This window comes from Petromyzon marinus, chromosome 67 (assembly GCF_048934315.1).
Source record: "Petromyzon marinus isolate PM22_M1 ecotype Great Lakes invasive population chromosome 67, UKy_Petmar_22M1.pri1.0, whole genome shotgun sequence".
NCBI lineage: Eukaryota > Metazoa > Chordata > Hyperoartia > Petromyzontiformes > Petromyzontidae > Petromyzon > Petromyzon marinus.
Genome location: NC_133733.1, coordinates 3,724,216 through 3,735,414, shown reverse-complemented (window position 1 = coordinate 3,735,414; position 11,199 = coordinate 3,724,216). Strand labels below are relative to the sequence as shown.

The 11,199-nt window shown below is 53.4% G+C and overlaps 1 protein-coding gene across 1 annotated transcript in view; it reads left to right on the top strand.

Annotated features, from left to right (window-relative positions):
- Nucleotides 1-2,701: 2,701 nt before the first annotated feature.
- LOC116957932 (uncharacterized) overlaps nt 2,702-11,199 on the top strand; it is a 32,099-nt gene continuing 23,601 nt past the window's right edge. The window contains exon 1 of the mRNA XM_032980389.2: nt 2,702-3,349. Within this exon, the coding sequence (XP_032836280.2) occupies nt 3,086-3,349 (264 nt within the window). The 5' untranslated portion in view covers nt 2,702-3,085. The remainder of the gene's footprint in view (nt 3,350-11,199) is intronic.

The window sequence follows — 11,199 nt, the reverse complement described above, 5'->3', positions numbered from 1 at the left end:
TACCGTGAGTACCTTCTGTATCGCACCGTGAGTAACCTTCTGTATTGTACCGTGAGTACCTTCTGTATCGTATTTATGCACGTATAGATACTTACACGTAGATACGGAAAGACCAAGATACCCCGTGTAGCCTTAACAGACCGTTAGGGCAAGCGCTATTAGCACACATACGCAGACACACACACAGACAGACACACAGACACACACACAGATACACACACAGACAGAGACAGATACAGACACACAGACACACACACAGATACACACACAGACAGAGACAGACAAAGATACACACACAGACACGCACACACATACACAGACAGACACACAGACACGCACACACATACACACACAAACAGACAGACAAAGATACACACACATACAGACAGACACACATACACACACGTACAGACAGACACACATACACACACATACATAGACATACACACATTCACACAGATACATACAGACAGACACACATACACACAGACATATACAGACAGACACACATACACAGACAGAGACACACACAGACACACACACACACGACAAAGATACACACAGACACACACACACATACACACACAGACACACATACACACACATACAGACAGACACACATACACAGACGTACAGACAGACACACATACACACACATACATACATATAGACATACACACATACATACAGACAGACACACAGACATATACAGACAGACACACACACATACACAGAGACATACACAGACACACACATACAAGACAAAGATACACACAGACACGCACACACATACACAGTAACACAGACACACACAAACAAACAGACAAAGATACACACACACAGACACACAGAAGACAAAGATACACAGACACGCACACACACATACACACACAGACACACATACACAGACAGACACACATACACACATACATACAGACATACACACATACACACGCATACAGACAGACACACGTACATACAGACATATACAGACAGACAGACACACACACACAGACACACATACACAGACAGAGACAGATACACACACACAGACACACACACAAGGCAAAGAAATACACAGACACGCACACACATACACAGACAGACACAGACATACACATATACACACATACAAACAGACAAAGATACACACACAGAGACGCACACACACAGACATATACACACCACACACACAAACATACACAGTCACACACACAGACATTTACACACCGCACACACACACATACACAGTCACACACACACACAGACATACACACGCCTATGATACCATCAGTAGGTCTGGGCTCTGGGTTGTTCTTCGTGCTTTCGGAGTCCCTGACCCTCTCTCTGCTCACGCTCATTAAGGACCTTCATGATGGTGAGCGGGCCCGGGTTAAACTACGTGGCCAGGAGTCAGAGCCATTCCCTGTACACCGTGGGGTGCGACAGGGATGTCCTTTGGCTCCCACATTATTTAACATCTATTTTGATCACGGAGTTCGTGAAGCCTTCAATAGCTGTACCGGAGGAATTTCGATTTGGTACAGATATAATGGGAGGCTGATCGATGCTCGGGTGCGGTCAAGGGATGGCTCCCTATTGGTCAACCACGTTATGTATGCCGATGATCTGGTAATTGCTCCTCACTCAGAGGAGGAGTTGAAGACGCTGCTTCTGGAACTGGAGCGTGCCACTATGAAGTGGGGCCTTACCATCAGCCCCACCAAATCTAAGCACCTGCCTGGGTATTTTGTTCCATCGGACACTCCACCCCCACAACTCCCAATCGGTGATGGGGCAGTTGTGGAGAGAGTGGAGAGTTTCCCATACCTGGGCAGTGTGCTTATGACCGGCTCCGGTTTAATAGCAGAGGTCTCACTCCAAATCAGTCGAGCGGCAATATATTTTCATCGGTTGCGTAACGCTGTGTGGAAGCTACCTGGTCTGTCGCTCCACACTAAGCTTCAGGTCTTCTCGGCCACGGTCATTCCCTCCCTTCTCTACGCCTGCGAAACGTGGACCCCCCTAATGGAACATCTTCGCCGGTGAGAAACATTTAGGCTGGCCTGCCTACGATCCATCCTGGGTTTAACCAAGCTGGATTGTGTGAGGAGCTCACACATCCTTGAAAGATCTGGGCAAGGTCCCATCGGTGAGCTCCTCCGGCAGGCAGGGCTGCGTTGGCTGGGTCATGTAGCCCGCATGCACAGCCACCGCATGCCGAAACAGCTTTTGTTCGGCCGGATAGAGGGGGCTAAACGGGCGCGGCACAGGCTAGAGAAGAGATGGATTGATGTGGTACAGGAGGACGTGGAGCTGGGTGGACTTGCCGATGACTGGTACCAGCGGTGTCAAGATCGGCCTCTGTGGAGGAGGCTCGTGAAGGACGCTACTGGGCAGTTGGAGGCAGTCGCTCTCCAACAACAACGGAGGGCGGAGGAGCGACGCTCACAACAACGAGCGGAGCGCCGGGTGGCTAAAGCACAGCAGGTTGGCACAGTAGGGGGCACAGATGGTGCATCAGCCAGTCATCTCAGTCATCTTAGTCAGTCGACCCGTGGCACCTGGGTCTGCCCCGTGACCTCCTGCCAGCGGGCGTTCGACACTTCACGTGGCCTCAAGGTGCACATGGCCTGGCACAAGCGTTGTGGTGACGTCACCGCCACTTAGTGGCGAATGGCGGTTGTTGTTGCTAACAGCACTTGCCCCAATGGTTTGATAAAGCTACACGGGGGTGTATGTGTGTGGTAGGTATATGTCTGTGTGTGTTTCTGTGTGTGTGTCTGTGTATGTATTTGTCTGTGTCTGTGTGTGTCTGTGTGTGTGTCTGTGTGTGTCTCTCTGTGTGTGTCTGTGTATGTATCTGTCTGTGTGTGTTTGTGTGTGTGTCTGTGTGTGTGTCTGTGTATGTCTCTGTGTGTATATCTGTCTGTGTGTGTGTCTGTGTGTGTGTGTGGCTGTGTGTGTGACTGTGTGTCTCTCTGTGTCTGTGTATGTATCTGTCTGTGTCTGTGTGTATCTGTCTGTGTGTGTGTCTGTGTGTGTGTGGCTGTGTGTGTGACTGTGTGTCTCTCTGTGTCTGTGTATGTATCTGTGTGTGTATATATGTCTGTATATGTCTGTGTGTGTGTCTGTGTGTGTGGCTGTGTGTGTGACTGTGTGTCTCTCTGTGTCTGTGTATGTCTCTGTGTGTGTTTATATGTCTGTGTGTGTGTCTGTGTGTGTTTGTGTGTGTGTGCAGGTGAGAAGTACCTGCTTCGCCTCTGTCTACTTTGTGCCCTGGCTGAAGAGAGTGGAGTCCGCTGTGTGCTGTAATCTGATCTATTGGCCAGCTGCGGGTGCCGCTATGGTCAGAACCTTCACCCTGACTCCACCCTGACACCAACACCCCACCCTGCGCCCAACACCCAAACCTGACCCCACCCTGACCCCAACACCCCACCCTGACCCCACCCTGACCCCAACACCCCACCATGACACCACCCTGACCCCAACACCCCACCCTGACCCCACCCTGACCCCACCCTGACCCCAACACCCCACCCTGACCCCACCCTGACCCCAACACCCCACCATGACACCACCCTGACCCCAACACCCCACCCTGACCCCACCCTGACCCCACCCTGACACCAACACCGCACCCTGACCCCACCCTGACCCCAACACCCCACCCTGACCCCAACACCCCACCCTGACCCCACCCCACCCTGACCCCAACACCCCACCTGACCCCACCTTGACCCCACCCTGACACCAACACCCCACCCTGACCCCACTCTGACCCCACCCTGATCACACCTTGACCCCAACACCCCACCTGACCCCACCCTGATCACACCTTGACCCAACAACCCAACTTGACCCCACCCTGACCCCACCCTGACCCCATTCTGACCTCACCCTGACCCCAATACCCCAACCTGACCCCAACACCCCAACTTGACCCCTACCTGACCCCACCCTGACCCCAATACCCCAACCTGACCCCAACACCCCAACTTGACCCCTACCTGACCCCACTCTGACCCCAATACCCCAACCTGACCCCAACACCCCAACTTGACCCCTACCTGACCCCACCCTGACCCCAATACCCAACCTGACCCCAACACCCCAACTTGACCCCTACTTGACCCCACCCTGGCTCCAACACCCCATCCTGACCCCGCCCTGACCTTACCTTGATCCCAAAACACCAACCCGACCCCATCCTGACCCTACATTGACCCAACCCTGACCCCACTCTGACCCCACCCTGACCCCAAGCTGACCCCACTAACCACTCGACCTGAACACAGTTGCCACCAACGTAGCAGCAGCAGCATAGCTGGGCAGCAGTGCGTTGAACGTCGCAGGAACGTGCTTTTTGGACCAAAGGGGGGGGGGGGGGGTGTGGGGTGGGGGGTAATGAGGGCCAGAGCCTCGTGGCGTTGGTGGTGGGGACAAAACGACGGACCTTGGACCGCGATAACAACAAGCGCGGGGCGATGGAGCAGTCCGACTCCTCTTTATCTTATCTACCCCCCCCCCCCGTCCCCCCGTCCCTCCGTCCGTCCGTCCTTTCATTTTTTTAACGATCAGAAGAAGCAGAGAGATGCTCGGTCTTTCGGCGCCTCACTTCGTTCATCACGCCGGTTTTTTTTTTTGGGGCTCGCGTGCCCCCTCTTTTTGTCAAATCAAAAATATAACGCGGGTGCCCCCGTGCAGCACTAGTCCCGTGTTTTGCCTGCTCACGGGGGTTCAAAGGGCACCAACGAGAATCAAAAATTACCCCCCCCCCCCAAAAAAAAACCCATCGCCAGATCCCCCTGCTTTCGTTGCATCACACGAAGCACCCTCGGTAGCCCAACGCGTCGAGAAAGACGCCACACACCCCCACCACCACCCCCCCCCCCCCCCCCGTCAACTGAGCGTACCGAAACTCCAGCCAAATTCTGGCAGAAACCAGAGGGCCCTTGAAGATGCGGCAGTGGCCAGTGGCTGGGGAGGCCGCTCCCGTCAATTTTCGCATTTCCCGGCGGCACTATAGCTGGCCAGTTTTGGCGTTGTTCGTGATGAAGTTCGTCGACCCATCTGTATCCTTGGTACCCCCGTTCCCCCTATATCAAAAAATAAGAATTGTGGGTGAGAAATGAAGATTGAATTTCAGTAGAATATTGCGTGGCAGCTTATAGAGCGAGCCCAGGCTTTTGCAGCGTACGCATCGATGCGCCGCTGTTTCGAGCTCACCGCAGGATCCGCATTCCGGATTTGTGTCCGTGAAAAGTTGCCGGGGAACGTGCCCATGGTCGCTAGTCCCATGGGGCAGTGCTCCAGCTCAGATCGCCGTGGCGCTTGTACGATGGATTCGAGTGAAACAGCTCCCAGTGAGGCCTCAAGCGATCACCTGCAGGGCATCGTGCCCCCGTCCAAGCGTAGCCCTTGCGTGACGTTATGATTTGCTGGTGGTGGAAATCGACCATTTCGGCGTACAGCTTGTTCCGGTCTACACCGGCGAAGCATTCCTCCTCCTCCTGGCGATTCCCCGCGGTGTGCCCCCCGCGCTGCTGTGAGGAAGACAGGCGAGTGCGCTCCCGTGCTGGGGCGACATTCAGTGTTGGTGGCACTGGGCCACCGCCGGCTGACTCGTCACCAACACTCACAGCAGGCGCGCTCCCCGCCATCGCTGCTGTTGAGAAGGACCTTCGTACCTCATTCACGAGTTTTGCGGCGAGTCTCATCGAGTTATCTCGGCAGGGAGAAGCCACTGCCCCTCCGTGCCTGGTCTCACCACATCGCCCACCCTCGTGAGTCGTGCGTCCACCACGCGTTTTGTCCATGGCAGGGCCCGCAAGAGAGAGGGTAGTGCCGTGTTGGGGCTCCGTAACAGCGGCTCGTGAGCGAATTCTGATGCTGACCGGGGTGTATTCAGTGGCGGCGGTGACAAGGAGACCCCAGGCACGTAGGATACTCCCGTAGAAGCGGGGAATCTGCGCGAGTGGAATACCTCTAATGTCCATAAAGAAGAGCCGCTTGCTGCACTGAAGGCCGCCCGAGGTTATTCAGAAAACCATTTGCTGTGGAACACCACACGGGTGACGGGGCCGTGTAGAGAAACCTCTGTACGGCTTGTAGGCGAAAGGTAGAGAGCTGGCTCCATACGCACACCAGACCCTTGCCCGCGCCCTCCCGCAGTGGCAAGGCAGAATACAACGGGGGCCCGCACGGTGCTTCCTCTGCGGCCAGAAGAAGGCAGCTATCAGTCTCTGAAGTTTTTGCTATGAGGCATGCGGGTGGAGTGAGGGAAAATAAGCGGTGCCACAAGGTGGATGCAACCAACTGGTTCACCGCCACGGGGGAGGGGGGGGGTTCCCTCTGAACGCGAGAGACTTGCGCAGGTGCCCCCAAGGCTCCAGTCGCTTCCTCGCCTTCTCTTCCAGGAAATCCCAATTTTTCTGCAATGGTTTTTCTCCAGGTCCCAGGAGCACGCCGAGATGGTGAAGCCGCTCTCTCTCTTTGCTCCACGTTATTGGTCTTGGCCAACTCAGGGAACCTGTGCTTCGTCCCACTTCCCAACAAGCAGCCCACTGCACTTCTCCCAGTCCATTCGATGTCGTCAAAACTCAGTAAGGAGAGGAGGATGTCATCGGCATACGCTGTGAGGGTCACTCTCATACTGGGCTCTTTTAGAGTTAGTCCGGCGAGTCGGCGTCGGAGTAGATGCAGAAAGAGCTCCACGACGAGGGTGCACAGCTGTCCTGACATAGGACAGCCTTTGCCTGATACCCCTTCTGAAATCTATAGGAGCAATTGGTCCACCATTCACTTTAACCAGACACTGGGCCATGTTATACTGCAATAAATCCTACGAAGGGAGTCCCAAAAACCAAAAGCTTTCCAAGAAGATACTGGTGATCAACCCTGTCAAAGGCTTTCTCTTGATCAAGGGAGAGAAAAGCAAGTGGAAAGTTCAAATGCTCCGACAGACTGATCAAATCTATGACCAGGAAAAAAACATCATGGGCGGTCCTCCCTGGGACAGTGTATACCTGATCATCGGCAATAATCTTAGCCAACACCCGCTTAAGCCTTGCAGACGCAGCTTTCACGAGAATCGTATAGTCTGTGCTCAGCACTGAGACTGGACGCCAATTTTTTTAGGTGTCTGATGTCGCCCTTTTTCGGAATCGAGTGTGAGCACGGCCCTCCTCCATGACTGAGGCATCACGTTGGTCTCCACTGCTTCATCCACAACGGCTTTGTAGTCATACTCTTTGGTTCTATTCGGTAAAGTCACGTAGGAAAAAAATAAAACAACAAAAATCACGACGTTTCGGCCACAACACAGGCGGCGGGATTTTTGTTGTTTTATTTTTTACCTACGTGACTTTACCGAATATAACCAAAGAGTATGGATCCTTGCAGTCACGAAAGCTTCAAATCTAGAATTGGCTTTGTAGTCTTTACGTATGGAGTGCCCAAAATGGCGAAAAACCTCTCCCGTCAGCCCATCAATCCCTGGGGATTTGTTCCTGGCCAGGGCACTCACTGCCATGCCCAGGTCGCTTTGTCCGACCTCTTCTTATAGAAGGTCCCTGTCCTCTTCACCCAAAGTAGGCAAGGGGTCCTTCTAGATTTCATTTTGGGCCACTGTGGATACATGCCCTGGAGAGAAGAGATTTCCATAGTGCTGTGCTATTGTTGTAGCTATTTGATTATTGTTTGAAACAAGGACTCCCTTGTCTTCTTTGGTTCTTTCAGTAAAGTCAGGTAGAATGAGAATAAAATAATAAATTGATCAAATAAAATAACACAATAAAATTCTCACGACGTTTCGGCCACAACACTAGCGGCCTTCCTTTGTCAAGGCGCTCTGTTTCTTCTCACACAGCTTAAAGGTCGCGGTCTGAGTTTGGCTGTGTTCGCTTCAGCGCTGTCCTCCAGACAGTCTCGTCCCTTCACCTGATGAAGGCCGCTTGTGTTGTGGCCGAAACGTCGTGAGAATTTTATTGCGTTATTTGATTTTATCACTTTATTATTTTATTCTCATTCTACGTGGTGACTTTACCGAAAGAACCAAAGAAGATGAATCCTTGCAATCACGAAAGCTTTAAATCGAGACCCCCTTGTCATCAAATAAATGCTCCATGGCTTTGCGTCCACCATTCTGCTTTCCCAACGAGAAAAACAAAGTGTCGAGCTAGAGTCCATATCAAGGGACATCTTTAAAACGAGAGCGTACAAATGCCCCTTTTGCCTTTGCTTTCTGCAACCCTTTTTAGACATTCTAGGGTCTCCACGTATTCCTGCAGTAGGGCCTGGATCGTCCCCAATCTTCCGCCTTTGCTCTAAAATATGGACCCTGTGCTCCGGCTCACAAATGTATTGGTCGATATTTGTTGCGTTTCCCCAGGCGTACAACTGACACAGTTTCTTTAATGTGTACTTTCCCCATGTCCCACCATTGTGCTAGGCTATTAAACCAATCTTTATTTCCCTGCCAGTCCACCCAGAAGACGCCAAAAAGACCAACGAAGGTGGTGTCTTGCAAAAGGGCTTTATCGAAATGCCAGTATGCCGATTCCCTTGGGACTCCTCGTATTTTCGTTTCAAGTAGTATAAGGCGATGATCGGCCGGTGGTGCCGCCTGAATACTGGACGACACTGCACGATTTTCAAGGTGTTTTGAGATGGAAAAACCGGTCAATCCTTGACTGCGACAGTGTTCTGTCAGCTCGGGTTCTCGTCAAGGTGAAAACCTCGCCGCCTTGGATGTTGCGTCCGCCACACGTCTGCGAGACTGCACGTGCCGCAAGGTATTCAGGACACCGCTTTTGCGCCGCTCGGTACCAGGGGGTTGAGGACATGGAGTGTGCAGTTGAAGTCTCCTCCCAAAATCACACACTCGTCATTCGGGATGTTTTTTTTAGATGGTCCTGTAACTCATTGAAAAAAATCCAGTTTTTACGCATCATTGATGGGTGTATAGACGTTTATGAGGTGGACAGAAACGTCATCAAGTTTGATCGTCACGTCGAGGGCTCTTCCCGGTACCACCTCAACCTGGTTAACTATGGCGGGTGTAAACCCCCGGTGCAAATAACGTTGCCACTCCTGAAGAATAATGAGCGAGGTGACTGAAAAACAAATCACCTTTCCATTCCGCTTCCCATTCATCCTCCTCGCCGGTCGTAAGATGCGTCTCCTGCACAAAGAGCACCGAGGCTTTGCGTTCTTTTGCGAGAGAACGCACAAAGTGTCTTCTCTACAGTGGACCTCTACACCCATTTATATTAATTTGCAGCTATCCGCAGCATTATGCGTCAGTGGAGTTGTCGCCAGGTGTGTTTTCTTTCCACGTGGTTATTTGGCTCAGGAAGTTTCCTGATCCTCTTCCTTTCCTTCCCAGATGACGGCTTTCCCTGTCTCTTGAAGTCCCGTTCAACACGGAGTAGGGAGGCTATAATTGCCTCCGCATTTCGCCACCTTGACAGAGCGGCGGTCACTCGTTCTTCTGAGCCCTGTGCTTCATCCGAAAAGTTCCACAGCTCTGACTGTGAGAATATTGGTGCCCCTTTCAGTCAGCTCAGCAGATGTCAGGTTCACCCCACTTCCTGTGCTGAGGGTGTCTTCAAACTCCTCTTCTTGGGCTTCCCTCCTCAGCCCCCCAGGCTTTGAGGATTTTCGGTCGTCGTGGTATCCTCCCGTCGATGCTTTATCGGGCGATGCCGCCTGCCCCTCCGCTGATGGCCCTCCATCGTCCTCGTCCTGGTCACCCCGCGTAGTTTGGTCACAGTTGGGTCCTGTTTGGGCCCCTCCGTGCTCTTGGCCGCTCGCGTTTTCCTGGGAGCCCTCGGCCGCCTCGCTGGGCGCGTCGTCGAGGTCTGAAGGCGCGACCCTCTCCACTGGTTTCCTCCGCCACCGCACAGGTTTGCGTTTCCCCCCCGCTTCCATTTCAGGCTCCAGATTTTCTTCAGGCGTCCTGCGCCTGAGCTTGGTTCCCGCACGGGACTTCTTCCCTGTTGCGTGTCCCGCCTCCAGGGGCATCTGGGACTGCGAAGACCGCCGTCCTCGCCACCGGCAGCTCTCCGCGTCTCCCCCAGGCGTTGGTGCGATGTCCGACTCCAACTCTGGGAGATCTCTAAAGGGACTGACCTCATCCACACTGGACTCTGGAGACGACGAAGCCGAATCCTCCATAAATTCCCTCTTCAGAGGTCCGGCTGTCAATGATGGCTGGGTGGCTGGCTGAGCCTCGGTCTCCATGGCAGCAGCTGGTGTCAGAGCGGGGTCTACCGCCATCTCGGGTGATCTCCGTGGTGAGGGACCCTCTCCTGAGTCACTTGTTGGGTGTGCTTCTTTAGCACCCTTTTCCACCGTTGCCTCGCTGTTGCATTGGGAATTTGCTGTCTTTGGGCAGTGCTTTTTTAACATGCCCCTCTGCTTTGCATAGGTTGCATTTTAGCACGTCCCTGCAGTAAAACAGCCTGCGGGCCCTTCCTCCATGCATGACCACAAAGGAGCCCTCCTCAGAGCTGCCCATTGGGCACCAGCATGCAGGCCTGCCTTCTAAAAGACAAAACACGCCTCAAGGCAGGATTTTTGAGGCCCAGAGGCACACGCTGTAGGTTAGAAGTCAGCGTGCCCAACTTAGCCAGGTTATCTTGGATGTCTTTATCGGGAATGTAGTGGGGGGGGGGGGGGGGGAGACGTTGGACGCGATTACGCATACCGATGGCGACGACAGTGGCTCCAAGGTGAGGTGCCACTCCTCAACCGTCAGCCCCTTCTCCACGGCGGCGTTTGCCACCTTTTGGGACTCCATGAAGAAGACCAACCCTTCCGCTCACATTGGAGGCGTACTTTCATCGAGCCTCCGGGCACGATGGCGCCCGGCGCTTCCGCGTAGGCTTCGAGCGGGACATCGGTGGAAGCCGGGCAGCGGATCCCAGCCTCGCGCGGAGGCTCCAGCTGCTGCTCCAGCTGCTGCTGCTGCTGCTGTGGGCGCTTTGCAGGCACCAAGAGACCGGCCGTGCGTAGGCGCGGCAGCTTTCGTGTACGTCGTTGCGGGTCGGGTGGACATCTTCACTCGTGTGAGATGTCACGCGCAAAAAAACCCCAAAAAATGTGCATATAAAGATGCTAAATTCTATGCTAATTCCTTTGTCAAGGCGCTTTGTGTTTTTCTTCTGACACAGCTTAAAGGTCGTGATCTAA